The sequence below is a fragment of the Notolepis coatsorum genome, assembly GCF_963971535.1.
Source record: "Notolepis coatsorum genome assembly, chromosome: 2".
Taxonomy (NCBI): Eukaryota; Metazoa; Chordata; class Actinopteri; order Aulopiformes; family Paralepididae; genus Notolepis; species Notolepis coatsorum.
Genome location: NC_140166.1, coordinates 34197934 through 34222908, shown reverse-complemented (window position 1 = coordinate 34222908; position 24975 = coordinate 34197934). Strand labels below are relative to the sequence as shown.

General features: G+C 43.4%; 1 protein-coding gene across 1 annotated transcript in view; it reads right to left on the bottom strand.

The window, feature by feature from the left end:
* Positions 1-24975, bottom strand: part of kcnt1b (potassium sodium-activated channel subfamily T member 1b) — a gene marked incomplete at its 5' end in the record, with an annotated part of 317351 nt that overhangs the window by 218 nt on the left and 292158 nt on the right. Inside the window, 4 exons of the mRNA XM_084308105.1 lie at positions 2970-3054; positions 5930-5980; positions 20255-20317; positions 24107-24404. Coding sequence (XP_084164231.1) covers positions 2970-3054; positions 5930-5980; positions 20255-20317; positions 24107-24404 — 497 coding nt within the window. The remainder of the gene's footprint in view (positions 1-2969; positions 3055-5929; positions 5981-20254; positions 20318-24106; positions 24405-24975) is intronic.

The following is a 24975-nucleotide window of genomic DNA, read 5'->3' as shown; positions in this document are numbered from 1 at the left end:
CAACATGTATGTAATGTAAATATCTATATAGACTGGAGTTTAAAGGACCCTGTGTGTGTTAAACTCTAAAGGTGCTCCCATGGTCGAGCGGACAGTGCACGGAGCGGACTCTGCGAGGTCCGCACGGACACATTGAGCTTTCAGAGTCGAGCGTACCTCCGTGGACCAATTTCCTACATGTCTCGCGCCAGTTTACACAATTTTCCCCATGCTGTGTTCAACTTCTGTCACGTCGTCGTCATCCAAGTCTATGTTATCTCTGTTTCCAATATTTCTAAATAAAACTGGCAGTTTTACACACTTCATTTAGAAAAGCCATTGAAACATCTCAAGTTTCTTCAGATGATGAAAAAAGACATCATGGTCCAAATGTATATGAATTGGAATGGGTGACGATTAGCGATAGTAAAACTAAATTTAGCGTCATCTACCTGCCAACATTTTACCGGACCAATCCTACCCATTTAATCATGATGAGACTGATGACAGTTGTTTACAGTCAACGTTTTGCTACACGGTTGCAATTCCCCCTCCTCGCAGTCCTCGGCCAGTCGTCCACGGAGCGTTAAAATACGTACGCGCAGGCATTGGCTATAGGCTTCTAAAACAATTAGTTCGTTTTAACTTCTTTAATTCACATTTCTTTATTTCATTAAATTTTTCACAACATAATGCTACCTGCCTCGACAAAATCCGTGACTCGGTTGTGATACAGATGAATTATCTTCTCAGAATAGTATATAAGTGGCTATGATCCTGCCCTACTCTCACTTGGGACGGAGCGAGTGTAAAATGCAGATCGGCGTCACATTAAATGCAGGTCGATGTCAACCAAAACGCAGAGCAGCCTTTTATGCGACACCAAGTGAGCGGCGTGGACGTCCGCGCATTCGAAAATTGGAGCTTCGCACTTGGAGTCCGCTTTGAGTACGCGCGGACCTTCGCGGAGTCCGCTCCGTGTACGGTCCGCTCGACTATGGGAGCACCTTTAGACAGACATTTCTCTGTAGCAGGGCCTGTGGGAGACGAGATAGGAGCCAAGGTCAGCCACAGAGTCAGGGAGACGTCAACATTCAGTTAAGAGATAGCCGAGAGTGCTAGTACGGTGTAGTAGAGTGGCACGGTGGTGTAGTGGTTAACACTGTCGCCTCACAGCATGAAGGTTCAGGGTTCGATTCCCGCTTTGGGGACCAGGTTTCCATGATGCCAGGTACCCAGGTGGGTGATCTCCCAGGCCTTTCTGTGTGGAGTTTGCATGTTCTCCCCGTGCTTGCAAGGGTTTCCCCCCCGATAAGATAAACCCAATGGAAAAACATGCACAACAATTGATCGCTAACGCTGTGGCGTCCTTGACGAAGACGGGCAGGAGCACTTGGATTGGTCCCCGGGGCGCGGCTCACGTTGGCGCCCTATCTGCTCCCGGCTGCCCATGGGGGGGAAGGACGACGGGATGGGTCAAGTGCAGAGACTCAATCGCATCGGCAACTGAGAAAAAGATAATGCATGTGTGTGTGTATCCTGGTGTGTGTGTGCCGCTCCAATTGCATGTCCAGTTCGTTGCATGCCGAATAAAGACCCCCTAAAGAGGTCCTGCATTATTATTATTATTATTATTATTATTATTATTATTATTATTATTATTATTATTATTATATATTGGTCTATATGTCATTTGTTAAGTAATTGGTAAAGTATATTATTATATACTTATTGGTATGTGTCTTGTAAGCCCATATGGGCTGGGCATACATCTGTATGTAAGACACGAAAATAAAAAAATATCAAATCAAATCATTATATTATATTATAGTAATGATATGTGTATATATGGGTCAGAAGCCGTAGCCAGAGAGACGGCCGTTGCTAGGGGTGACGAGACGGCCAAAACCACTAGGGAGTTAGAGAAACATTGCGAGAGAGATGTTAAGACTTTCAGCTGTTAGTTCTTTTGGTAGGAAGGGCAGAAGAGTTTGGATAGCGAGAAGGACCACATTGACCACTGTCTATCTGTATGTCGTGTGTGTCATATGATGAATTGAAAATGGAGGACCCTGATGTAAACAAGACGAAAGTCTTTCTCTGGTCTGCATCCTCTTAACAATTGTATGTATTGAGCTGTACTGTACCCATTCTGCAATCTGTTAATAAACTTTTCAATCAATCAATCAAAAGCAGCTGGGAGGGGAAAGACCACGAGGTAGAGAGATAGCTAGCAGCTAACAGGACAGGCCGCAGAACCACCAAAGTGATCGACAGAGATAGAATCTATTAATCTAGTTTCTTATACCACCAAAGACTTTCATTCTGTACGAGATGCTATGTTTATGGAAATAAACATCCTTTCTGATAAAGAGACGACGACTCCAGTTACATTTTTGTCCGGATGCATTCCACCGAACGATTGCCTCAACAAATCAACAAATAAATTCAACACGGAGACTTCACAGAAGGGCAGATGAAGGCTGATAAAGGCCAAAAACACAGTTTCCGAACATATTCCTATCGCACGCTGCAAAAACCCAACCTTGTTACATTTTATGATGCATTAAGTCATCACCTAAATAATTAGAATCAAATTAAATCGTTGCTTGATTAAACCATCATACCCCCATCTGTTTTACATTTACGTTTAGATATTTAGCTGATGCTTTTATCCAAAGCCACTTACAAATTCTGTACAGGTCAGCAGGAAGGGTACAACTCTAGCAGCTAAGTAACATCGTTAGTCAAACAGTGTTGAACTGTGGTGCTACAGTCTTGAGTGCATAGTAGTAGATAGTAGAGACAGATTAGCATAGTAGGTAGTAATATAGGCAAAGAAGATTACTTGGTAGCAAAGTGCATGTTTTTAGTCAACTGTGGAAAATTGGACGGGTTTTGGCAGGTGGATGACTGTAATATAATGATCTACATCAAACTCCGACTGTACAGTATATGATATGAAATGTAGAAGGGTGACGGGTCCTTACACGACATCATTGAGCTCCAGCATGGTGTCGGGAGGAGGGTTGATGAGGACGTAGGACAGCGTGTTCTGGTGGTCGTTCATCTCATCTGGAACAGAGAGACAGAGACCCTCACAGCTGCTCTGGAGACTCAGTCACCTCCATTACACACATCATTAGGCAGCCAATGATCCCTCAACTCACTATGGAAATACACTGTAGTAGTTCCTTCTCTTCCAATCCTGCAGGAAGGAGAGTGGAGGAAACCGTGTTTATGTACGACCCAATGGTAAGCAATATGGAGTCAAATGTTATTATGGAAATTTGTCCTAGCCTAGTTCCAAATTTGGTTATTGATTCCACAGTTGAGGGAAAATGAAACCATAGAGTAAATTGAAATATGTATTTGTTTGATCCAGGTAGGCTACTTATGATTCTTATAGTGGCAGCTGACCCCCAGTATTCCCAAATATCTGCTTCACATCTCACTGTAGATTATTTGTGAGTTTTGTTTTTACATATTGATAAATATAGATATTTCATTAGATATGAAAGTGGCAGCACTACAATATTATCAGATAGGCTTTGGTGTTTAAGACGGTATGTGCTGCATCTAAAGAGGTCTTGACTGCATGACTTGATTTGATTAAATGATAACTTCGCTATTTTGGACCTTAGACCCTATTCGTGGTCTATCTACCATGTACCTGACACATAGTCTACCTACCATGTACCTGACACATAGTCTACCTACCATGTACCTGACACATAGAGTCTACCTACCATGTACCTGACACATAGAGTCTACCTACCATGTACCTGACACATAAAGTATATCTACCATGTACCTGACACATAGATTCTACCTACCATGTACCTGACACATAGAGTCTACCTACCATGTACCTGACACATAAAGTATATCTACCATGTACCTGACACATAGTCTGTACCATGTACCTGACACATAGAGTCTATCTACCATGTACCTGACACATATAGTCTACCTACCATGTACCTGACACATAAAGTATATCTACCATGTACCTGACACATAGAGTCTACCTACCATGTACCTGACACATAGACTCTATGTGTCAGGTACATGGTAGATAGACTATGTGTCAGGTACATGGTAGGTAGACTCTATGTGTCAGGTACATGGTAGATATACTTTATGTGTCAGGTACATGGTAGGTAGACTCTGTGTCAGGTACATGGTAGATATACTTTATGTGTCAGGTACATGGTAGGTAGACTCTATGTGTCAGGTACATGGTAGGTAGACTCTATGTGTCAGGTACATGGTAGATAGACTATCTACCATGTACCTGACACATAGTCTATCTACCAGTACCATGTACCTGACACATAAAGTATATCTACCATGTACCTGACACATAGAGTCTACCTACCATGTACCTGACACATAGTCTGTACCATGTACCTGACACAGTCTGTCTACCATGTACCTGACACATAGTCTGTACCATGTACCTGACACAGTCTGTCTACCATGTACCTGACACAGTCTGTCTACCATGTACCTGACACATAGATACTACACCCCTCTCTACAACTAGCACCCCTCTCTGCAACTAGCACCCCTCTCTACAACGTGCACCCCTCTCTACAACGAGCTAGAGTGCGGAGGTTTACAGTGAGTAGTGCGGTCGGCTAAATAGTTCTGTTTCAAAGGGAACTGTTGAAATTGATGAAACTTAGTACTGGACCGATCATGGAAATGATGGTCTCAATGTGTCCGGTACACACTGTACTTAATATGGTCCGGTACACACTGTACTTAATAGGGTCCGGTACACACTGTACTTAATAGGGTCCGGTACACACTGTACATAATAGGGTCTAAGGTCCAACATAGCAACGTTATCCTTTAATCACCAATGTGATGTCAGACAGCACAAAGGCAGCCCTAGTGTGTGTGTCTGTGTGTTTATGCATGTGTGTTTATGTCTGTGTGTGTGCTGTAAGTGTTCTTTTACCTGTTTTGAGAGTGTGAGGAAAGTGCACCTGGAAGGCACAAGCTTGGTTGGATAGATAAATAGATAGATACGTAGATGGATAGATAGGGTGAGGAGAGGGAGGAAAAGGGGGGCCACTGCTTCTCCATGACAACCCACCTGATTGTTGCCCTTTACAAAGCCAGGCGGGGTGGAGGAGAGAGAAGGGCTAACCGTTACTGGCACGTCTGGTACAGTGAGGAGGCGCATGCTGCCATGCGCGCAGAGAGAACCAACATGCAGACAGCGTCCGCGACCCTGTGTCCTTCTCCATCCCATTCCTGTTCTCCCTCCGCATTCCACACGCCGACCGCTCCTGTTTTCCCTCCGCATTCCACACGCTGACCGCTCTGACGGCCGGGTGAGGGGCCGCGTCACGATGCCAGGTTGCCATGCCAACGAACACCCTCCCCCCACCCCAACCCACCTCGACCCCGGGGACATTTGGACAGACGCACACACAGAGAGGAGAGGACATGCTTCTGGCTTCTGGCAGACTGGACCAAACGCAATGCGACTCAAACCAAAAACGAGTGAAGCAAAAGACATTGGGAGTGTGGGACTGGAAGGGGTGGATCTGGGATCATCTAGTCGTGTCTGTCTGTGGGGAGGTTTTCTGTTTTACTGGTAGGCGTGTACGTAGTGAATGACCACCCAGCTTAATCATCATACTGTCCTGTGTTCTTATTCCCAGTGTAGTTATTATGGGCTGTGTTCTTCTGTAAATGGATCTTCCATACACCGGCATAATGCTTTCTGCTCCACTCTGAAGCCCACAGTCTACAGCCCTGCAGTAAGAACAGCTCTCTAGCCGTCTGGGAAGGCACCTCAAGTCAACACAATGCAAGAGACAGAGAGAGAGAGAGAGAGAAAGAGAGAGTGAGAGAGATAGACACGCACGCACGCACACACACACACACACACGTGCAGTAATAGTAGCATTGCTATGGTAACCCAGCTGACCTGACGGCCTGGTCCCCTCTGTATTTGGGCGCTCTGAAATGTCCTGCAACTCTGAGCACTGTTAACTTCAACGGCCCGCCCTCATAATAAGAGTATCATGGTACGCGTCCTCATAAGAGTATCATGGTACGTCCTCATAATAAGAGTATCATGGTACGTCCTCATAATAAGAGTATCATGGTACGTCCTCATAAGAGTATCATGGTACGCGCTCATAATAAGAGTATCATGGTACGCCCTCATAATAAGAGTATCATGGTACGCCCTCATAATAAGAGTATCATGGTACGTCCTCATGAGAGTATCATGGTACACCTGGTACGCCCTCATAATAAGAGTATCATGGTACGCGTCCTCATAAGAGTATCATGGTACGTCCTCATAAGAGTATCATGGTACGTCCTCATAAGAGTATCATGGTACGTCCTCATAAGAGTATCATGGTACGTCCTCATAATAAGAGTATCATGGTACGTCCTCATAAGAGTATCATGGTATGCCCTCAAAATAAGAGTATCATGGTACGTCCTCATAAGAGTATCATGGTACGCCCTCATAATAAGAGTATCATGGTACGCCCTCATAATAAGAGTATCATGGTACGTCCTCATGAGAGTATCATGGTACGCCCTCATAATAAGAGTATCATGGTACGCCCTCATAATAAGAGTATCATGGTACGTCCTCATGAGAGTATCATGGTACGCCCTCATAATAAGAGTATCATGGTACGCCCTCATAATAAGAGTATCATGGTACATCCTCATAATAAGAGTATCATGGTACGCCCTCATAATAAGAGTATCATGGTACGCCCTCATAATAAGAGTATCATGGTACGCCCTCATAATAAGAGTATCATGGTACGCCCTCATAATAAGAGTATCATGGTACGCCCTCATAATAAGAGTATCATGGTACGCCCTCATAATAAGAGTATCATGGTACGTCCTCATGAGAGTATCATGGTACGTCCTCATAAGAGTATCATGGTACGCCCTCATAATAAGAGTATCATGGTACGCCCTCATAATAAGAGTATCATGGTACGTCCTCATGAGAGTATCATGGTACGCCTGGTACGCCCTCATAATAAGAGTATCATGGTACGCCCTCATAATAAGAGTATCATGGTACGTCCTCATGAGAGTATCATGGTACGCCCTCATAATAAGAGTATCATGGTACGCCCTCATAATAAGAGTATCATGGTACATCCTCATAATAAGAGTATCATGGTACGCCCTCATAATAAGAGTATCATGGTACGCCCTCATAATAAGAGTATCATGGTACGCCCTCATAATAAGAGTATCATGGTACGCCCTCATAATAAGAGTATCATGGTACGCCCTCATAATAAGAGTATCATGGTACGCCCTCATAAGAGTATCATGGTACACCCTCATAATAAGAGTATCATGGTACGTCCTCATAATAAGAGTATCATGGTACGCCCTCATAATAAGAGTATCATGGTACGCCCTCATAATAAGAGTATCATGGTACGTCCTCATAATAAGAGTATCATGGTACGCCCTCATCATAAGAGTATCATGGTACGCCCTCATAATAAGAGTATCATGGTACGCCCTCATAATAAGAGTATCATGGTACGCCCTCATAATAAGAGTATCATGGTACGCCCTCATAAGAGTATCATGGTACGCCCTCATAAGAGTATCATGGTACGTCCTCATAATAAGAGTATCATGGTACGCCCTCATAAGAGTATCATGGTACGCCCTCATAATAAGAGTATCATGGTACGCCCTCATAAGAGTATCATGGTACGCCCTCATAAGAGTATCATGGTACGTCCTCATAATAAGAGTATCATGGTACGCCCTCATAAGAGTATCATGGTACGTCCTCATAAGAGTATCATGGTACGTCCTCATAAGAGTATCATGGTACGCCCTCATAATAAGAGTATCATGGTACGCCCTCATAAGAGTATCATGGTACGTCCTCATAAGAGTATCATGGTACGTCCTCATAATAAGAGTATCATGGTACGCCCTCATAAGAGTATCATGGTACGTCCTCATAAGAGTATCATGGTACGCCCTCATAATAAGAGTATCATGGTACGCGTCCTCATAATAAGAGTATCATGGTACGCCCTCATAATAAGAGTATCATGGTACGCCCTCATAATAAGAGTATCATGGTACGCCCTCATAATAAGAGTATCATGGTACGCGTCCTCATAATAAGAGTATCATGGTACGCCCTCATAATAAGAGTATCATGGTACGCCCTCATAATAAGAGTATCATGGTACGCCCTCATAATAAGAGTATCATGGTACGTCCTCATAATAAGAGTATCATGGTACGCCCTCATAATAAGAGTATCATGGTACGTCCTCATAATAAGAGTATCATGGTACGCCCTCATAAGAGTATCATGGTACGCCCTCATAATAAGAGTATCATGGTACGCCCTCATAATAAGAGTATCATGGTACGTCCTCATGAGAGTATCATGGTACGCCTGGTACGCCCTCATAATAAGAGTATCATGGTACGCCCTCATAATAAGAGTATCATGGTACGTCCTCATGAGAGTATCATGGTACGCCCTCATAATAAGAGTATCATGGTACGCCCTCATAAGAGTATCATGGTACGCCCTCATAAGAGTATCATGGTACGTCCTCATAATAAGAGTATCATGGTACGCCCTCATAAGAGTATCATGGTACGCCCTCATAATAAGAGTATCATGGTACGCCCTCATAAGAGTATCATGGTACGCCCTCATAAGAGTATCATGGTACGTCCTCATAATAAGAGTATCATGGTACGCCCTCATAAGAGTATCATGGTACGCCCTCATAATAAGAGTATCATGGTACGGTACGCCCTCATAATAAGAGTATCATGGTACGTCCTCATAAGAGTATCATGGTACGCCCTCATAATAAGAGTATCATGGTACGCGTCCTCATAATAAGAGTATCATGGTACGCCCTCATAATAAGAGTATCATGGTACGCCCTCATAATAAGAGTATCATGGTACGCCCTCATAAGAGTATCATGGTACGCCCTCATAATAAGAGTATCATGGTACGTCCTCATAATAAGAGTATCATGGTACGCCCTCATAATAAGAGTATCATGGTACGTCCTCATAATAAGAGTATCATGGTACGCCCTCATAATAAGAGTATCATGGTACGTCCTCATAATAAGAGTATCATGGTACGCCCTCATAAGAGTATCATGGTACGCCCTCATAATAAGAGTATCATGGTACGCCCTCATAATAAGAGTATCATGGTACGTCCTCATGAGAGTATCATGGTACGCCTGGTACGCCCTCATAATAAGAGTATCATGGTACGCCCTCATAATAAGAGTATCATGGTACGTCCTCATGAGAGTATCATGGTACGCCCTCATAATAAGAGTATCATGGTACGCCCTCATAATAAGAGTATCATGGTACGTCCTCATAATAAGAGTATCATGGTACGCCCTCATAATAAGAGTATCATGGTACGTCCTCATAATAAGAGTATCATGGTACGCCCTCATAATAAGAGTATCATGGTACGCCCTCATAATAAGAGTATCATGGTACGCCCTCATAAGAGTATCATGGTACGCCCTCATAATAAGAGTATCATGGTACGTCCTCATAATAAGAGTATCATGGTACGCCCTCATAATAAGAGTATCATGGTACGCCCTCATAATAAGAGTATCATGGTACGCCCTCATAATAAGAGTATCATGGTACGCCCTCATAAGAGTATCATGGTACGCCCTCATAAGAGTATCATGGTACGTCCTCATAATAAGAGTATCATGGTACGCCCTCATAAGAGTATCATGGTACGTCCTCATAATAAGAGTATCATGGTATGCCCTCATAAGAGTATCATGGTACGCCCTCATAATAAGAGTATCATGGTACGCCCTCATAATAAGAGTATCATGGTACGCCCTCATAATAAGAGTATCATGGTACGCGTCCTCATAATAAGAGTATCATGGTACGCCCTCATAATAAGAGTATCATGGTACGCCCTCATAATAAGAGTATCATGGTACGCCCTCATAATAAGAGTATCAAGGTACGTCCTCATAATAAGAGTATCATGGTACGCCCTCATAAGAGTATCATGGTACGCCCTCATAAGAGTATCATGGTACGCCCTCATAATAAGAGTATCATGGTACGCCCTCATAAGAGTATCATGGTACGCCCTCATAAGAGTATCATGGTACGCCCTTATAATAAGAGTATCATGGTACGCCCTCATAAGAGTATCATGGTACGGCCTCATAATAAGAGTATCATGGTACGCCCTCATAAGAGTATCATGGTACGCCCTCATAATAAGAGTATCATGGTAGGCCCTCATAATAAGAGTATCATGGTACGCCCTCATAAGAGTATCATGGTACGCCCTCATAAGAGTATCATGGTACGTCCTCATAATAAGAGTATCATGGTACACCCTCATAAGAGTATCATGGTACGCCCTCATAATAAGAGTATCATGGTACGCCCTCATAAGAGTATCATGGTACGCCCTCATAATAAGAGTATCATGGTACGTCCTCATAATAAGAGTATCATGGTACGCCCTCATAATAAGAGTATCATGGTACGCCCTCATAATAAGAGTATCATGGTACGCCCTCATAATAAGAGTATCATGGTACGCCCTCATAAGAGTATCATGGTACGCCCTCATAAGAGTATCATGGTACGTCCTCATAATAAGAGTATCATGGTACGCCCTCATAAGAGTATCATGGTACGTCCTCATAATAAGAGTATCATGGTATGCCCTCATAAGAGTATCATGGTACGGCCTCATAATAAGAGTATCATGGTACGCCCTCATAATAAGAGTATCATGGTACGCCCTCATAATAAGAGTATCATGGTACGCGTCCTCATAATAAGAGTATCATGGTACGCCCTCATAATAAGAGTATCATGGTACGCCCTCATAATAAGAGTATCATGGTACGCCCTCATAATAAGAGTATCATGGTACGTCCTCATAATAAGAGTATCATGGTACGCCCTCATAATAAGAGTATCAAGGTACGTCCTCATAATAAGAGTATCATGGTACGCCCTCATAAGAGTATCATGGTACGCCCTCATAAGAGTATCATGGTACGCCCTCATAATAAGAGTATCATGGTACGCCCTCATAAGAGTATCATGGTACGCCCTCATAAGAGTATCATGGTACGCCCTCATAATAAGAGTATCATGGTACGCCCTCATAAGAGTATCATGGTACGTCCTCATAATAAGAGTATCATGGTACGTCCTCATAAGAGTATCATGGTACGCCCTCATAAGAGTATCATGGTACGCCCTCATAATAAGAGTATCCTGGTACGCCCTCATAATAAGAGTATCATGGTACGCCCTCATAATAAGAGTATCATGGTACGCCCTCATAAGAGTATCATGGTACGCCCTCATAATAAGAGTATCATGGTACGTCCTCATAATAAGAGTATCATGGTACGCCCTCATAATAAGAGTATCATGGTATGCCCTCATAATAAGAGTATCATGGTAGGCCCTCATAATAAGAGTATCATGGTACGCCCTCATAAGAGTATCATGGTACGCCCTCATAAGAGTATCATGGTACGTCCTCATAATAAGAGTATCATGGTACACCCTCATAAGAGTATCATGGTACGCCCTCATAATAAGAGTATCATGGTACACCCTCATAAGAGTATCATGGTACGCCCTCATAATAAGAGTATCATGGTACGCCCTCATAAGAGTATCATGGTACGCCCTCATAATAAGAGTATCATGGTACGCCCTCATAATAAGAGTATCATGGTACGCCCTCATAAGAGTATCATGGTACGTCCTCATAATAAGAGTATCATGGTACTACCTCATAATAAGAGTATCATGGTACTACCTCATAAGAGTATCATGGTACGCCCTCATAAGAGTATCATGGTACGCCCTCATAATAAGAGTATCATGGTACGCCCTCATAATAAGAGTATCATGGTACGCCCTCATAATAAGAGTATCATGGTACGCCCTCATAAGAGTATCATGGTACGCCCTCATAATAAGAGTATCATGGTATGCCCTCATAATAAGAGTATCATGGTACGCCCTCATAATAAGAGTATCATGGTACGCCCTCATAAGAGTATCATGGTACGTCCTCATAATAAGAGTATCATGGTACACCCTCATAAGAGTATCATGGTACGCCCTCATAATAAGAGTATCATGGTACACCCTCATAAGAGTATCATGGTACGCCCTCATAATAAGAGTATCATGGTACGCCCTCATAATAAGAGTATCATGGTACGCCCTCATAATAAGAGTATCATGGTACGTCCTCATAATAAGAGTATCATGGTACGCCCTCATAATAAGAGTATCATGGTACGCCCTCATAATAAGAGTATCATGGTACGTCCTCATAATAAGAGTATCATGGTACGCCCTCATAATAAGAGTATCATGGTACGTCCTCATAATAAGAGTATCATGGTACGCCCTCATAATAAGAGTATCATGGTACGTCCTCATAAGAGTATCATGGTACGCCCTCATAAGAGTATCATGGTACGCCCTCATAATAAGAGTATCATGGTACGCCCTCATAATAAGAGTATCATGGTACGCCCTCATAATAAGAGTATCATGGTACGCCCTCATAATAAGAGTATCATGGTACGCCCTCATAATAAGAGTATCATGGTACGTCCTCATAAGAGTATCATGGTACGCCCTCATAAGAGTATCATGGTACGCCCTCATAAGAGTATCATGGTACGTCCTCATAAGAGTATCATGGTACGCCCTCATAAGAGTATCATGGTACGCCCTCATAATAAGAGTATCATGGTACGTCCTCATAAGAGTATCATGGTACGCCCTCATAAGAGTATCATGGTACATCCTCATAATAAGAGTATCATGGTACACCCTCATAAGAGTATCATGGTACGCCCTCATAATAAGAGTATCATGGTACGCCCTCATAAGAGTATCATGGTACGCCCTCATAATAAGAGTATCATGGTACGCCCTCATAATAAGAGTATCATGGTACGCCCTCATAAGAGTATCATGGTACGTCCTCATAATAAGAGTATCATGGTACTACCTCATAATAAGAGTATCATGGTACTACCTCATAAGAGTATCATGGTACGCCCTCATAAGAGTATCATGGTACGCCCTCATAATAAGAGTATCATGGTACGCCCTCATAATAAGAGTATCATGGTACGCCCTCATAATAAGAGTATCATGGTACGCCCTCATAAGAGTATCATGGTACGCCCTCATAATAAGAGTATCATGGTATGCCCTCATAATAAGAGTATCATGGTACGCCCTCATAATAAGAGTATCATGGTACGCCCTCATAAGAGTATCATGGTACGTCCTCATAATAAGAGTATCATGGTACACCCTCATAAGAGTATCATGGTACGCCCTCATAATAAGAGTATCATGGTACACCCTCATAAGAGTATCATGGTACGCCCTCATAATAAGAGTATCATGGTACGCCCTCATAATAAGAGTATCATGGTACGCCCTCATAATAAGAGTATCATGGTACGTCCTCATAATAAGAGTATCATGGTACGCCCTCATAATAAGAGTATCATGGTACGCCCTCATAATAAGAGTATCATGGTACGTCCTCATAATAAGAGTATCATGGTACGCCCTCATAATAAGAGTATCATGGTACGTCCTCATAATAAGAGTATCATGGTACGCCCTCATAATAAGAGTATCATGGTACGTCCTCATAAGAGTATCATGGTACGCCCTCATAAGAGTATCATGGTACGCCCTCATAATAAGAGTATCATGGTACGCCCTCATAATAAGAGTATCATGGTACGCCCTCATAATAAGAGTATCATGGTACGCCCTCATAATAAGAGTATCATGGTACGCCCTCATAATAAGAGTATCATGGTACGTCCTCATAAGAGTATCATGGTACGCCCTCATAAGAGTATCATGGTACGCCCTCATAAGAGTATCATGGTACGTCCTCATAAGAGTATCATGGTACGCCCTCATAAGAGTATCATGGTACGCCCTCATAATAAGAGTATCATGGTACGTCCTCATAAGAGTATCATGGTACGCCCTCATAAGAGTATCATGGTACATCCTCATAATAAGAGTATCATGGTACGCCCTCATAAGAGTATCATGGTACGCCCTCATAAGAGTATCATGGTACGTCCTCATAATAAGAGTATCATGGTACGCCCTCATAAGAGTATCATGGTACGTCCTCATAATAAGAGTATCATGGTATGCCCTCATAAGAGTATCATGGTACGCCCTCATAATAAGAGTATCATGGTACGCCCTCATAATAAGAGTATCATGGTACGCCCTCATAATAAGAGTATCATGGTACGCGTCCTCATAATAAGAGTATCATGGTACGCCCTCATAATAAGAGTATCATGGTACGCCCTCATAATAAGAGTATCATGGTACGCCCTCATAATAAGAGTATCATGGTACGTCCTCATAATAAGAGTATCATGGTACGCCCTCATAATAAGAGTATCAAGGTACGTCCTCATAATAAGAGTATCATGGTACGCCCTCATAAGAGTATCATGGTACGCCCTCATAAGAGTATCATGGTACGCCCTCATAATAAGAGTATCATGGTACGCCCTCATAAGAGTATCATGGTACGCCCTCATAAGAGTATCATGGTACGCCCTCATAATAAGAGTATCATGGTACGCCCTCATAAGAGTATCATGGTACGTCCTCATAATAAGAGTATCATGGTACGTCCTCATAAGAGTATCATGGTACGCCCTCATAAGAGTATCATGGTACGCCCTCATAATAAGAGTATCCTGGTACGCCCTCATAATAAGAGTATCATGGTACGCCCTCATAATAAGAGTATCATGGTACGCCCTCATAAGAGTATCATGGTACGCCCTCATAATAAGAGTATCATGGTACGTCCTCATAATAAGAGTATCATGGTACGCCCTCATAATAAGAGTATCATGGTATGCCCTCATAATAAGAGTATCATGGTAGGCCCTCATAATAAGAGTATCATGGTACGCCCTCATAAGAGTATCATGGTACGCCCTCATAAGAGTATCATGGTACGTCCTCATAATAAGAGTATCATGGTACACCCTCATAAGAGTATCATGGTACGCCCTCATAATAAGAGTATCATGGTACACCCTCATAAGAGTATCATGGTACGCCCTCATAATAAGAGTATCATGGTACGCCCTCATAAGAGTATCATGGTACGCCCTCATAATAAGAGTATCATGGTACGCCCTCATAATAAGAGTATCATGGTACGCCCTCATAAGAGTATCATGGTACGTCCTCATAATAAGAGTATCATGGTACTACCTCATAATAAGAGTATCATGGTACTACCTCATAAGAGTATCATGGTACGCCCTCATAAGAGTATCATGGTACGCCCTCATAATAAGAGTATCATGGTACGCCCTCATAATAAGAGTATCATGGTACGCCCTCATAATAAGAGTATCATGGTACGCCCTCATAAGAGTATCATGGTACGCCCTCATAATAAGAGTATCATGGTATGCCCTCATAATAAGAGTATCATGGTACGCCCTCATAATAAGAGTATCATGGTACGCCCTCATAAGAGTATCATGGTACGTCCTCATAATAAGAGTATCATGGTACACCCTCATAAGAGTATCATGGTACGCCCTCATAATAAGAGTATCATGGTACACCCTCATAAGAGTATCATGGTACGCCCTCATAATAAGAGTATCATGGTACGCCCTCATAATAAGAGTATCATGGTACGCCCTCATAATAAGAGTATCATGGTACGTCCTCATAATAAGAGTATCATGGTACGCCCTCATAATAAGAGTATCATGGTACGCCCTCATAATAAGAGTATCATGGTACGTCCTCATAATAAGAGTATCATGGTACGCCCTCATAATAAGAGTATCATGGTACGTCCTCATAATAAGAGTATCATGGTACGCCCTCATAATAAGAGTATCATGGTACGTCCTCATAAGAGTATCATGGTACGCCCTCATAAGAGTATCATGGTACGCCCTCATAATAAGAGTATCATGGTACGCCCTCATAATAAGAGTATCATGGTACGCCCTCATAATAAGAGTATCATGGTACGCCCTCATAATAAGAGTATCATGGTACGCCCTCATAATAAGAGTATCATGGTACGTCCTCATAAGAGTATCATGGTACGCCCTCATAAGAGTATCATGGTACGCCCTCATAAGAGTATCATGGTACGTCCTCATAAGAGTATCATGGTACGCCCTCATAAGAGTATCATGGTACGCCCTCATAATAAGAGTATCATGGTACGTCCTCATAAGAGTATCATGGTACGCCCTCATAAGAGTATCATGGTACATCCTCATAATAAGAGTATCATGGTACGCCCTCATAAGAGTAGCATGGTACATCCTCATAATAAGAGTATCATGGTACGTCCTCATAAGAGTATCATGGTACGTCCTCATAAGAGTATCATGGTACATCCTCATAATAAGAGTATCATGGTACGTCCTCATAAGAGTATCATGGTACGCCCTCATAAGAGTATCATGGTACATCCTCATAATAAGAGTATCATGGTACGTCCTCATAAGAGTATCATGGTACGTCCTCATAAGAGTATCATGGTATGCCCTCATAATAAGAGTATCATGGTACGTCCTCATAAGAGTATCATGGTACGTCCTCATAAGAGTATCATGGTACGCCCTCATAAGAGTATCATGGTACATCCTCATAATAAGAGTATCATGGTACGTCCTCATAAGAGTATCATGGTACGTCCTCATAAGAGTATCATGGTATGCCCTCATAATAAGAGTATCATGGTACGCCCTCATAATAAGAGTAGCATGGTAGCATAATGGTTCCGGATGGTATTTTCAGTTTTACCATGGTATAGGAAATTGTATAGATAATTGACACTAGTACAGCCATAGCAACAGGTGTGTGGATCAGCATGGTACTTAAAGGGAACATCCAGATTAAGAATTCCAACACCTGTATGTTATTGTCATGGCCCAGGAAAGTTCAATCAATATTTGTGAACATGAGCTACTCTCTCATAAAGCCAGAAATCAGAAAAGTAAGACTCAAACTTGTGACGTCAACAGGTCTGAAGTCTAGAGCTGCTCCATAGACGATGCAGGGATAAATGGTAAATGGCTGCTTTTTTATATAACAGCTTTTATCCAAAGCGCTTTACAATTTGTTACTCACATTTTACCCATTCACTCACACATTCACACACCGACGGCGGAGGCAACCATGCAAGGTGCCAACCTGCTCATCGGGAGCAATTAGGGGTGTCTTGTTCAAGGACACGCTGCCCGGGAGGAGCAGGAATAGAACCGGGTACCTCCGGATTGCCAGGCGACTGCTCTACCTCATGAGCCACTGTCGCCCCAGAGTGTTTGTATGAGTTTTTAGACCAAAACTAGCTATATCCTGAACCTTTCCCTGGGTGCTCAGTGTCACCTAAACATCCTTCCCCTGTGTGCTCTCAGTGTGTCACCTAAACATCCTTCCCCTGGGTGCTCTTAGTGTGTCACCTAAACATCCTTCCCCTGGGTGCTCTCTCAGTGTCACCTAAACATCCTTCCCCTGGGTGCTCTCTCTGTGTCACCTAAACATCCCTCCCCTGGGTGCTCTCTCTGTGTCACCTAAACATCCTTCCCCTGGGTGCTCTCTCAGTGTCACCTAAACATCCTTCCCCTGGGTGCTCTCTCTGTGTCACCTAAACATCCCTCCCCTGGGTGCTCTCTCAGTGTCACCTAAACATCCTTCCCCTGGGTGCTCTCAGTGTCACCTAAACATCCTTCCCCTGGGTGCTCTTAGTGTGTGACCTAAACATCCTTCCCCTGGGTGCTCTTAGTGTGTCACCTAAACATCCTTCCCCTGGGTGCTCTCTGTGTCACCTAAACATCCTTCCCCTGGGTGCTCTTAGTGTGTCACCTAAACATCCTTCCCCTGGGTGCTCTCTGTGTCACCTAAACATCCTTCCCCTGGGTGCTCTCTGTGTCACCTAAACATCCTTCCCCTGGGTGCTCTTAGTGTGTCACCTAAACATCCTTCCCCTGGGTGCTCTTAGTGTGTCACCTAAACATCCTTCCCCTGGGTGCTCTCTCTGTGTCACCTAAACATCCTTCCCCTGGGTACTCTCTCTGTGTCACCTAAATATCCTTCCCCTGGGTGCTCTTAGTGTGTCACCTAAACATCCTTCCCCTGGGTACTCTCTCTGTGTCACCTAAACATCCTTCCCCTGGGTGCTCTCTCTGTGTCACCTAAACATCCTTCCCCTGGGTGCTCTTAGTGTGTCACCTAAACATCCTTCCCCTGGGTACTCTCTCTGTGTCACCTAAACATCCTTCCCCTGGGTGCTCTTAGTGTGTCACCTAAACATCCTTCCCCTGGGTGCTCTCAGTGTCACCTAAACATCCTTCCCCTCGGTGCTCTTAGTGTGTCACCTAAACATCCTTCCCCTGGGTGCTCTCTCAGTATCACCTAAATATCCTTCCCCTGGGTGCTCTGTGTCACCTAAACATCCTTCCCAGGTCATTGTCAACGGAGAAGCTCCAGACTCTAACTCTACACCTGATGACATCACAAATGGTAAATGGCTGCATTTATATAACAGCTTTTATCCAAAGTGCTTTACAATTTGTTCCTCACATTTTCACCCATTCACTCACACATTCACTCACACACCGACGGCGGAGGCAACCATGCAAGGTGCCGACCTGCTCATTGGGCGCAATTAGGGGTTACGTGTCTTGCTCAACACGAACACGCTGCCCGGGAGGAGCAGGAAACGAACCCGGGAACGTGCAGATTGCCAGACGAATGCTCTACCTCACAAGCCACTGTCGCCCACATCACAAGTTTCAGTTTTAGCGCCGTAGATGTTGGATTAGGGAGAGAGTTGTTTGTTTCCACTAATATCTTTGGACTATCTTAGACCAAAGGAATAATATGTATATGTATGAATTCATAAATTGAGCGTAGTTTTCCCTTTAAATAATACCATGGTATAATCCATTTTAATCCATGGTACTGATGTTAAAGTCACATCCTCCGTTCCTTGGTGCTGAGCCAAACTGTAAAAACAGTAGTACTTGAAACAAAGCGGAGCTCGCAACTCACTTTTGATGCTCCAAGGTGTTTTGATTGTGACAAATAATAGCAGCAGATACAACGTTTCGACCGATCTGGTATTTTTTTTTTCTCCACTTTTTCTCCTCTTTTTTTCTATTTTCCTCCCATCCCAGTTTAGCCGTGCCAATTCTCCCCTCCCCTGTCTTGAACGTTGCTCGCATATGCCCCCCACTGGTCGGTTGTAGGGAGGATAGAAGCCTTGCATCACATGTCCCCTCCGATACATGTGGAGGCAGCCTGTCACATCTTTTCACCTGCCAGCGCGGACTCTCATTTGGCGAGGAGTAACGTGTGGGAGGCTCACACTACCCCCGCCATTTCCTGTCTCTGCTGTGCAGGCGTCCCCAACCGACCTGTAGGAGTCGCTGTCCACAACGTCCAGATTACCACCCATCGACTTCCCACCCGCTGACTCTGCCAATTGAGTTAGTATGACGGCCGGCCCAAGCCGGAGGCAACGCCGACAGCCGGAGTCGAACCCGGTGTCTCTTGCGTTGGTGACGAGTGCAATGTCCGCTGAGCCACCCAGCCCCCCCCTTCTGGTCTTTTTCAAGTATGAACACAACACAAAATATGTAAAAGAAAATCATGCAAGTCTTGGTACCATCACCAGGTGGGGCTGATAGCTAATCTATTCATTTCATTTCCTGTATAAAAAAGATGTAATTTTGTGTTGTGTTCATACTTGAAAAAGACCAGAAGGGTCGAAACGTTGTATCTGCTGCTATTATTTGTCACAATTAAAACACCTTGGTGCATCAAAAGTGAGTTGCGAGCCCCGCTTTGTTTCACTGATGTTAAAGTACCATAATTTCTTTGGTGACCACTGTGATGGTAGTGACCAAGAAAACTACTGTATTTCAATTAACCAGCCGTTCACACGTGACTCTCCGAACACAGATGCCGCTGGACTGTGTATCAAAAACAAACCGTCACCACAAATGCGTTGAGGCTAAACGTTAGCACAAAATGCTACCAGGGATGACAGTGAAAAAGACTTGTCTTTTCTCCAACAGACACTGGTGACCGGTGATGTGTTGTACTTTATAGCGTATAGCGCACCAATTACCTTGCAAATATCCTAGATTTACCCGATTCATGACATCGCTCGCAGTGAGATTAGAAACGTCCTCTACACGGCAAAAGGAGGAAGACAGAGCAGACGGAGAGAAAGAGAGAAAAAAGGAGGGAAGAAAAGAAAGGAGATGATCAGGCAAGCGGCAAAATGCAATTGCAGTTTTCAAAAGAAGATCAAAGGTGAGAGAAGATGCCAGCATAGCATGCAGCGATGGAAGAAAGAAAGTGTTCTCACAGACTCTTCAATGACATCAACCCTTTCTACCACACTACAGAAGGTTAACCTTTCACTACCAGACTACAGACGGTTAAACATCTGTAGTATGGTAGTGAAAGGTTAACCTTCTGTAGTGTGGTAGTGAAAGGTTAACCTTCTGTAGTGTGGTAGTGAAAGGTTAATCTTCTGTAGTGTGGTAGTGAAAAGTTAACCTTCTGTAGTGTGGTAGTGAATGGGTTAACCTTCTGTAGTATGGTAGTGAAAGGGTTAACCGTCTGTAGTGTGGTAGTGAAAGGGGTAACCTTCTGTTGTGTGGTAGTGAAAGGGTTCAAATAGCTCCAGCTCCACTGGAATGTCTACAGAAAGGCATCTCACAGATGCCTCCTAGCTTACGGCCGTATTGACACGGTGGCCATTTTGCTCGATTACGTCACGCTCAGGTTGGGATTTGGAACAGGATGGACATGATAAATCCCCAACCTGAGTGTGACATAAGAGCAAAATGGCCACGTGTCAATATGATGAATGAATAATTCTGGAACCAGATTATGTGGAAGAGGTTTTTGTGAGAGTGTGAAGGGAAGTGGGAGAAAAGGGAACTAAGAGAGAAAAGAAAAGGAATGAAGATAACATGCATCTGAGATGCACGGTGCTGGCGTGCTTCTGCATCCGCATGCATGGGAGGGTTGAGCACGTCCACCATGTGCTGCTGCGGTCCGTCGTGCTGAGATGAGGCGTCATTGGGGATGAGTGCGGTGAACGTTTGCTAGTATATTTACTGTATGAGATGAGGTTTTAGAGCTAGTTATAGGAGTGAGGATTACTGATGGGTAAAAAAATACCTTTATGGTCTTTATTCATAGTATTCTGGTGACATACGGTATGGAGCCACAGACCCCTGGTCACATCTGATGATGTCACCTGCTATTAGATCACTGGTCACATCTGATGATGTCACCTGCAATTAGATCACTGGTCACATCTGATGAGTCACCTGCCATTAGACCAAGGTGTCTGCAATGGAATACTATGAATAGGGTTCATGATCGGTGTGGAAAACCACCTGTTAGGATTCTATGACCTCTGACCACTTTGATCGAAGAAGGCAATGCTGGATGGATGGATGGGTCGATGGATGGATGGATGGATGGATGGGTCGATGGATGGATGCATGGAAGTAGAATTGCATTATCATAACAACATTCACTGTTTCAGGTGCAAGATACCTAATTACAGTTATGCAATTTATCAATCGATCGCTATTAGACATAAAGTAATTATACAACATTAATCTTATTAACCCTTAGAGACCCACCAGAGACCCATTCTTGTCTTTTTGGGGGGGGAGGCAGGGGATCTTTAAGGGGAGATGGCAGATGAACAGTAGATGTCACATAGAAGTGGTGACATCATCTGCAACCTGAGAACGAGCTGTGTCAAGCTTCTCTAGTCGCCAGTTATTTTCTAGTCGCCAGTTATTTTCTAGTTGCCAGTTATTTTCTAGTCGCCAGTTCTTGTCGTTGTAAAGTTTCATGAGGCTGTGATTATCCTAGAGGTCACAATAGGTCATTCTATACAGTGAGGTCAAGTTAAAGACAACTCACTACATTGGAATGGCTACTATGGTGTTGGCTAACATCATCACACATGAAGACTATTGGGCTCTGGATCCACAAGAGTCTCAGCCTTTTACCATACAATCCATGCCATTCCAAGACAGAGACCCCAGTATGCAGCAATAGTCAAATACTCCATTTTTAGAATAGGCGAAAAATAACAGATTTGACCTGGATGCAAACACCTGCATGGGATTAGCAGAACATGGGCCTGAGGGAAGACTGATGGGAACCCATGGAACCCCTTTGTGGGTCAAGGGACAAAATCACCACAATGTAACTGTGGGGCAATATTTAGGACACTAGCATGAGGTGGTTGGTACCTCAGGTCGTCTAGTTTCATATGAGAGACTTACAAAGTGAGCATGCAAGCCTCTGAGACGTGGAGCTCACAGACACCTACCGCGGGTCTCTGAGGGTCTCTGAGGGCTGAACACTGTATTCATGCATTCAAATAATGAATTATATATATATTTTGTTATTTCTATATACCTTTTAGACAGAAGGAAAGAAAACGAAGGGTTTCATTCCGAAACACAATATAATGAGAGGGAATCTAATGTGATTAGTCATTAAAAATCTAAGAGAGAGATCATTGCAACCTCAGAAATTTAACCATTAAGCAAAGGTCTGAAGTAAAGATGCACTGATACAGTACATCACCCAGACAATCAATGTCGGTTGATTTGGGCCTTTTGAGGTATATGTTTTATCAATTGGTATCAGCCTAAGAAAAACCATATTGGTTCCATCCCTACTCTGAAGATAAATACGTGTCTACTTATATTCCATAATAAGGCCAGTTTATAAGTGTTGCATTTCCTTTTTAAATGGTGAACATCTCACTTCTGATCAATACACCACCTACCATAACCTACTCAAATATAACACCTACCCTACTCCCTACTCAAATACTGTATAACACCTACCCTACTCAAATATAACACCTACCCTACTCAAATATACCACCTTACCCTACTCAAATATACCACCTATCCTACTCAAATATACCAGCTACCCTACTCAAATATACCACCTTACCCTACTCAAATATACCAGCTACCCTACTCAAATATACCACATACCCTACTCAAATATACCACATACTCTACTCAAATATACCAGCTACCCTACTCAAATATACCACATACCCTACTCAAATATACCAGCTACCCTACTCAAATATACCACATACCCTACTCAAATATACCACATACCCTACTCAAATATACCACCTACCCTACTCAAATATACCACATACCAGAGGCGGGGGAAAAAATGGATACATAGTAGTATCGCGATACTTTGCGTGGTGATACTGTATCGATACAGGGACGCCAAGTATCGATATTTAAGTACCGGTATTCATAAAAAAATATATAATAAAAATAAAAAAATTAGAAGGAAGTTGCATTGTTCATTTCAATACCTGTAATAGTACAGTAGTCCACACACACATGTGCATTCAGTTAAGTTGGAATATGACTGTAATACAAACAGTTCAGTTTGTCAGGTACATGCAACACAGATTACAGTGTTTACATCTGTCTGCTTGAGAAAATACCATGTTCTGCAATACAAATGATTGAAGTGAGATGAACAGACTGAACTTTATTTTATTAGATAAAACATGTTGACAAAGTTTTACTTTGCAGTTGAAAAAAGGTAATAAATTAAATTTGATAAAAAGTAAAAAAAACGCAATACTCAGCGTATCGCGATATATTAAGTATCGCGATAATATCGTATCGTGACGCAAGTATCGCGATAGTATTGTATCGTGAGGTCTCTGGCGATTCCCACCCCTACCACATACCCTACTCAAATATACCAGCTACCCTACTCAAATATACCAGCTACCCTACTCAAATATACCAGCTACCCTACTCAAATATACCAGCTACCCTACTCAAATATACCAGCTACCCTACTCAAATACACCACATACCCTCTTCCCTACTCAAATACACCACCTCCCCTTCTCCCTCGCCAGACCATCTACTCTACTCACCATATCCCACGGTGGGGAGGCCCAGGTGCTTCATGCGGTTCTTGACGAGCTCAGAGAGCTCCTGCCTCTCTGTTCGTCTGTACAGGTTCTGGCGCTGCTGGGAGATGCGCTCTGCGCGGCTGGGCGGCTTGGCGCTCCTCCGGCTCAGGCGCCGCGCCCACTGCATGCTCTTCTTCCTGAGCAGCGGGTGCTCCGACTGGTCGCTGGTGGTGGAGTTCCGGTGGGCCGCCTTCTCCCTCCAGGCGTCACGCGGCGGCTGCTGCTCCTCCCCCTCCTCCACGTTGATGGACACCTGAGACTGGGGAGGGGGGCGGCGGGGGGTTAGCGCTGGGTCCCGGGTGTACAGGATGTGGTGTGTGAAGAAAAGAAGGTGTGTGTGTGTGTGTGTGTGTGTGTGTGTGTGTGTGTGTGTGTGTGTGTGTGTGTGGTGTGTGTGTGTGTGTGTGTGTGTGTGTGTGTTTGTGAGAGTCAGACGGAGTTAGTATGTGGGTAAGTGCTCGTGTGAGAGAGAGTTAATAATAATATTAATAATAATATATTCAATTTGTAGGGGCGCTTTATATTTGTGGAACAAAATCTCAAGGCGCTACAGTGTAGAGGTACATAAAAACTATTAAGAGAGTGAAAATAACCTAAAATAAGTAGGACTAAAACTAGTAAAAGTGTTAAAAGAACATGCAATTAGTTGTGCGAGTGTGTCATACACCTCCAAGCCTCCAGGCGTCCCGTCCCCAGTATCCCTTTGCACTTGGGTTGTGGCTTTAGTACAGAGTGTGTGCGTGCATGTAGTTGTGTGCACGTAGGGACATGCAAGATAGGAGGTTAGTGTGAATATGTGTGTAGGTGCAGAGGGCTGTCTACATCACCTC